This window comes from Mastigoproctus giganteus, chromosome 8 (genome assembly GCF_048544385.1).
Source record: "Mastigoproctus giganteus isolate SK-2022 chromosome 8, ASM4854438v1, whole genome shotgun sequence".
Classification (NCBI taxonomy): domain Eukaryota; kingdom Metazoa; phylum Arthropoda; class Arachnida; order Uropygi; family Thelyphonidae; genus Mastigoproctus; species Mastigoproctus giganteus.
Window position 1 is genome coordinate 21,575,841 of NC_143582.1, and position 7,373 is coordinate 21,583,213.

A 7,373-nucleotide genomic window follows, 5' to 3' on the forward strand; every position below is an offset into this window, starting at 1 on the left:
ATAGAAGTTTGAGCAAAATAGTACCATCTTAACCTTTTTTTTATGGAGATAAGAGTCGAAAGCAGTCACAAAATTGCTTCACCATATCATACTTTTATCCTAAAATCTTGTAACGATCACAAGATGTATAAATCACGGAGAAAACACTATTGACATTATACTTAAATAGTTTACAAATCATTAAAAAAAGTGAACTATGTAAATTATAATTATCACACAGTCTGACACCAATCAAATGCATTTCTAAACATTTTTATCCAAGGTGATATGGTTATAGTCTTTTTCCATTCATAGGGCATCCATGCCCATTGCCAAGGGTAGACACATCTTTCTGGATGAGGCATCATGGCCAGATGCCTGCCATCAGCTGAGCAGATAGAAGCTATCCCATTTTCACTACCATTTGGGTTGAATGGATATTGTTCTGTTTCCTGTCCTCTGTCATCTACATAACGAAGTGGAACCAATTTACTTGATTCAACTCTGTTTTTTACAGTGCTGTTTTTGAACACAAACCTGCCTTCTCCATGGGCAACCCAAACCCCAAGTATTGATCCTTCCATATCTTGGAGCATTATTGCTTTGGTCTTTTCAATTCTGACAGTTACAAATCGAGATTCAAATCTTTGGGATAAATTGTGGGAAAGATGGATACCTTGTTCATTGTTTTCTGTTGGTGCTACCCAACCAAGCAAACCCATAAGTTGGCATCCATTGCAGACACCTAAACTAAAGGTATTACTCTTTTTCTGGAATGCATCAAACTGAGCCTTAAGGTTTGAATTAAACAACAATCCAGCTGTCCATCCTTTTGCTGAACCTAAGACATCAGCATAACTAAATCCTCCTGGGAATATCACACCTCGGAAACAATCAAGAGTTACTGCACCAGTTACAAGATCATGCATGGTAACATCCCACACTTCAAATCCTGCCATAAATAGAGAAGCAACCATCTCCCTATCTCCATTGATACCTTCCTCTCGAATTACAGCAACACGAGGACCACCTTCACCTCCTATTGTTCTAAATACAGTTGCCGTAGGATCAAAGGTAAGGTGGTAAGGAGGTGCAGTACGTTTTGCCAAACTAATTTTTTCCTGAAGTACACAATCTGGATCAGTCTGATGCATTTCCAATTGGAAACTGGTTTCCTCCCAAATGTCTCTTAACTCAAACATCATAATATTTAACACCTCTTCATCGTTTACATTAACTATGACTTTGGCTTTTTCTGCAAACCCACTGCTGTAGCCAATTTGTTGACATGGTATCCCATTCTCTTTGTATGCTGCCAAAACCAAAGCAACTTCCTTTTGTGGCACTTCCATTATCCAACCTACTTCTTCTCCAAACAGGGAAGCAATTGTACTCACATTAGTGGTGAGATTTACATTAACACCATGATTTCCGGCAAAGGCCATTTCAAGAATACATGTAACGAGACCGCCATCACTTATGTCATGTCCTGCTGTTAGCTTTCTTTTACCAATTAGTTCCTGTGTGACTGAAAATGCTGTTCTTAAAAGTTTGGGATTGTCTAAATCAGGCACGTTATCACCAAGTTGTTTATAGCATTGAGCAAGAGCCGTTCCTCCAAGCCTACCCTTTCCACTTGAAAGGTCCACATATAGTAAGCATCCTTGTCCATTTGGACACTTTAAATCTGGAGTAACGGTCAATCTTATGTCAGGGGATGGGGCATAAGCGGAAACAACTAATGTTCCTGGAGATTTTACAGTTTCCTTTCCAACACGTGCTGCCATACTTAATGAATCTTTTCCACCATCCACTGCAATCCCTAAAATAGACATTACTTCACACATTGCACGACAGGCATCATACAATGCAGCACCTTCTCCTGGTAATTTTGCAGCCCACATCCAGTTACCACTACACTTTACATCTTGTAGGGAAGTAATCTTGGAAAACATTAAATTGGTAATGGCCTCTGCCACTGACATTCTTGCTCCAGCTGTGGGATCTAATAAACCTTTAATGGGCTGTTCTCCAATTGATGTGGCACTACCAACTGTATCAAAGAATGACAGTGCAACAACTGCCATATCAGCTAATGGTGTATGTAAAGGACCAACACACTGCTGTTGGGCAACCAAACCGGTCACACTTCTGTCAACTTTATTAGTCAAATAGCGCTTGCTAGCCACGGATGGCAATCTAAGTACTCTATCCAGTGCTGTAAAAACATCAAGAGAAGTGGGTAAAATTAGTGGGTAGAGAGAAGGTTTATTCCTTTCACAATGAAATATCTTTCTTGGCATTGAGCCAAGCACGTATGAAAGTTCCAAATCAACGGGCTTTCTTCCATTACCATTTTCCTCTTCCTGGAGAACTATTCTTCCATCTCCAGTGACTTCTCCAACAAAACTTACTTGGCATTTTTCCCTATGAGATACTTTCTTCAAAATTTCTTTATCTTCAGATGCAATTAAAATTGCATCGCTTTCTTGATATTCAGCACCCCACAGTTCAAGCGTAGTTATAGTTGGATCACCAAGTTGAAATCGGTCAGTATATATTACAGCTCCTGCTGGTTCTACAATTTCCTTTAATACATTACCATTTCCACCTGCACCTTGATCATGAATGCTGAGGATAATGTTCCTCTCCATTTCAATACAAGCCCTAACAATTCGATTCAATTTCTGTTCCATTTCTGCATCACCACGTTGAACAGCCCCAAAATCCAGTTCAGCTTTTTGATCCCCTTGAACATGAACTGAAGATGCAGCCCCACCACCAACACCAATACGATAAACTGGACCTCCAATCTTTACCACTATCATTCTTTTACTGGCTTCAAATTTTTTAATCATAGTTTTTTCAATACTACCAATGCCTCCAGAAAACATTATAGGCTTCACCCATTCTTTCCTCTCTCCATTTGGCAACCTCATTCCAAAAGAACGTGCAAATCCAGCCACTACTGGCTCACCAAATTTGTTTCCATAATCAGAAGCACCATTACTTGCTTCTACAGCAATTTCCAGTGGAGAAGCAAAGTTTGAAGGATATTTAAAGGTGCTATCTTCCCATGGAAGGTTGTAACCTGGGATATTCAGGTTCCCAAAACTATATGCTGCTGTACCAGCAACCACATGAGCTCCTCTTCCAGTAGCATGGACATCTCTTATTCTTCCACCTGTTCCTGTCGCTGCCCCACTAAAAGGGGCTACTCCTGTTGGAAAATTGTGTGTTTCTGCAGTAAACACAATATGTCTAAAACCTTTCTCTGTATGGAAAGGACTTGATGTGGTAGAATTTTTTGGACAAAAACGGATCACTTCAGAACCTGTTATGGCACTGCTGTTATCACAAAACTTTATTACGTTATTTGGGTTTGTGGAATCTTGAGTTTTCATTATTATGTCAAATAATGATTTTTCTTCTTCTTTTCCGTTTATGATTATTCGGCCTCTGAAAAACCAATGCCTACTATGCTCGCTATTTGACTGGGCTAAGTCAAAACATTCTACACTCGTTGGGTTCCGTTTTAATTTCTCAGAAAACAGCGCTGTGTAGTAATTTAAATCCCAGTCATCAAAAGATAATCCTAACTCCGCACTCACTTCCTCCAATGCCTTTCGTCCTTTTTTTAATATATCTACTTCTCCCCATGCTGGGGCATTTACTGTTATATCAAAAGAACTAATCGGCTCTGGATACTCGCATTCGGTCATTCGATCGTGCAAAGCTTCAACAAAATGCTGTTTCATATTCCCTGAATAATGGGCAGATTCTACAACCACACGATAGCGAACCGATCGTTCTATTCGAACTACATCGCAAAGTCCGATGGAATGTGCAATGGCCACAGCATTAGTGGAAAACGGTGTGGAAAAATTTAATCTTGGTCCAATTTCAATTATGAAATTCTTTGAGCTGGGCGGCTGAGTAAAATATGACGTTTCACTAACCTTGTCGTTAAAGGAAGGAGACAGGATCCACGAGAGCTTTCTTCGGTCTTCTTCTGTTAATTCACAAGACTTTCGTACATCAATATAGAAGCAATATTCGGTTTCCACAGAAACTACTTTCACCTGTTCATCGATTGCCTGCAGCAGCTGCCTCTTCTGCATTAGTTTGCCCTTACTCAGGGCAGGGAAAAGATAATACCTACTTACAACCATATTTCTTTGCACGATCACTTCTTAGCACGTTATGAAAAATGACCAAAGACCTTCGAATGGCTGAATATATTCTTTTAGAGCCCAGTCAAACCCATACACACCCTCCACTTGCCTTCCTACACGTGATTAAATCTGTATTTGCAAGTGGCGCCGTTGTCTATTGCGCATACCCTTATGGCGTGACTGGCGAACTTTGTACATCCAATTGACCTCTACGATTTTCGGATCACTGTGCAGCGAAGAGAAAAATCAGCTCTAAATCGTGATCCCCGGCGAAACTTCAAATCTTTAATCTTAATTCTTATTGATTTTTTTATTTTTTTGTTTATTTCAAAATTTGATTTTCAGAAAATTTATTTAGTAGTCCAGAGGTCCTCTGTCTGAGAAGGATTAGCTTACTGAATGTGTTGTATTCAGCAATACATAACACGCACAAGGCATATTTAGCTTAGAAAAAAAAAGTAAGAAGGATAGAAAGGTTTTACAATTTGTATAAAACATCTTTCACATCCAAGCAATTGAAAGCTATATATTTATATAAACAGTTATTTCACACGGGTTTAACGCTCAAATTGTTACGTCAATCTGTCCACAGAAATTGATATTTTATTATTTTTGCTTATATGAGAATAAAAAGGAATTAAAATTCTGCCTAAAAAACAATGGAGCAAATTTTATTAAAAATGTAAAGGAAATAAATTTGCATATATTTCTAAGGAAATAATGCAAATCTGAATATACCGCCGCGGATGGTCCTTTTGACGAGAACTTGAAAAAATGAATAAATTAGCTATAATGAAGGATAAATGTAACTAAAATTTAAACTAAATTATAAAATTATAATATAAATATAAATACTGGTTTTGTGGAGGAAATCCTCCTGGTATCGCCAGAGGGGGGAGATAAAGAAGTGTTTTGGTTAAACAAGTTACTGTGTTTTAATCATTATCAAAAAAAAAAAAAAAAAAAAATCCACCTTATTTTGATTAAGGGAAGGCCTCATTAGCCCCTGAAAATTACAGTTAATGTGTTTTAAGTTACATAAAGGCTCAGAATCTTAACTACAGTAAAAGTCCAATGATCTAGTAACTGATATATCCAAGAAATACAATAAAGTGGCTTCTGAGTGAGCCAGCCATATGGTACATAGTTTTTATTTATTATTATATTTTTCTCTCCTCATCCTTGAATGCTTGGAAATTTCAGTGCATAAAAAGAGAAATGCTGAATACGATTCTTTTCAATAACACCAGGAATATTCGGGGCTATTTTCATAATGTGGCTGAGTTAGTCGGTCTCATGCAAGCATAGCATTATCTTTTGTCTATCAGGTGCCTCCGTAGTCAGGTGGGAAGGAGCAGCAGCAGTGCGTAGCACACGCTTCTTGATTAGACCAGGGTTCGAGCCCGTCACCACCAAATATGGAGGATGCGGAAAGGTCAGAGAATGACCACCACATATCCCGGAGCAATATGGCCTTAGTTGCTAATGCTCCTAAAAAAAAACACCAAAATAACAATAAATAATAATTTTGTCTATCAAACAGCAAACTGACTGAATAAGACATTCAATTACAGCACCATCTACTGATGGATCATACACTTAGTTATTTTGTCGCTTGTTGCACGCACACACACACACACACAGATTTCCACGTTCAAACTTTGAAATGAATGCACTAATGAGCTATGCAACAGTTATTTTAAAATTGAGGCATGTTTGTGTTCTTCAATTAATTTATGATATAGGGGAAGGTTATAGGATTGATACTATTTGGATATAAAATTTGTGACTCACTGATATTAACAATTGCAAACTGCTGATACTGCATCATTTTATTTATGGGTAAGCTGGCCTTTTGTAATTTATTGGGACAAATTGAAGAGAGAAACCCTGTTTAATTTGTTCTTATGACATGACTGTCTGTTTTTAGTTTGTATTAAATTAAATTATATGTTTTATGTATTAAATTATTTTAAAATTACATTCCTTGTAATAAACCATGTAGTTCAATGGCATATCACTGCTGACTTGACATGCCAATGAAAATGGACAATAGTAATATAACTGACTGCCCAGTTGACAACTGGATGGGCCAATGAAAACTGATGATGGTAGCACATCTTACTGGTGGTTGACAGCAACCATTACTGCATGATTACCATTTAAATTTTTGCACAGTTTCAAAAGAAGCTTTTTAACCTATATGGATATGATGTATAGCAGAAGTGGCCCAGCCACATAAACAAATTAGGTTGTTGCCTAAGGAACCAAGTTCAAGGAAAAAACCAAATTTAAAAAAAAATTAAAATAAAAAAATAAAATAAAGATGTTACTATTTCAATTCCTCTATACATATAGAGGAAATGTGGCAATTAATTTCTTTATATTTCTGAAAATTAATTAATTTCAAATCTTTTAATTACTACAAAGGTGAATTTCAATGAATTATTTTTTCTTTACTTTGCAATGTTGGTGTGACATAAGCACTGGGAAAGCAAAAATGACAGTAGGAGTTTATTTTAGGCCTAATGACTCTGTTGAGTACAATGAACAATTATACAGAGAAATAGAGTGGGCCAGTAAATCGGTGTGTCTTATAATGGGGGATATTGACTGAAACTTGTGGATTGGTCACTCGCACACTAGCAAAGCTTTTGTAGATTTATTGGATGATTGTTTTCTACACCAGCATGTTAGAGAGGCAACCAGAGAGAGTATTGATCTGATTATCAGCAGTGATTATTCCTGCATTAAGAATTTACAGATAAAGGAACCGCTAGGTGGCAGTGATCACAGTGTACTGTTGTGGGATTTATATTACGTTCTTAGCGTTTTTTCACCAACCTTTCATGGAGTAGAATAAAATGAAAATAAAATAAAACAAATCTTGATAACTATTTACAATAACCTGTATTTACAAAATTAATATACGTATTACAATATTAAAAGATTAAAACACAAGATTAAAATGCATTAAAATATACTAAGTTAAAAGCGATAAAATCGCTTTTAACTTAGTATATTTTAAGAGAGAAACCCTGTCTTTGGCTAAGGATGCAAAGAAAAACAGCAAAATTTTCTTTACTTATATAAACTCTAAAAGGAAGGGGATGAATCAGATTGGTCCACTTGATATCAATGGTTTGACTGCAGATGATCATTCTCAGATAGCTACCAAACTAAATGAGTATTTTGCATCTACATTCACACATGAGGAGT

General features: G+C 36.8%; 1 protein-coding gene across 1 annotated transcript; it reads right to left on the minus strand.

Annotated features, from left to right (window-relative positions):
• Positions 1 to 212: 212 nt before the first annotated feature.
• Positions 213 to 4,257, minus strand: Pfas (phosphoribosylformylglycinamidine synthase). Its single transcript, XM_090380171.1, has one exon. It carries the CDS (start codon positions 4,149 to 4,151, stop codon positions 213 to 215), a length of 3,939 nt encoding a protein of 1,312 aa, XP_090236297.1. The 5' UTR covers positions 4,152 to 4,257.
• Between the last annotated feature and the right edge of the window lie 3,116 nt (positions 4,258 to 7,373).

Excerpts from the sequence above, each read along its gene's own strand:
- Pfas (XM_090380171.1), bottom strand. The coding sequence starts at position 4,151 with ATGGTTGTAAGTAGGTATTATCTTTTCCCTGCCCTGAGTAAGGGCAAA.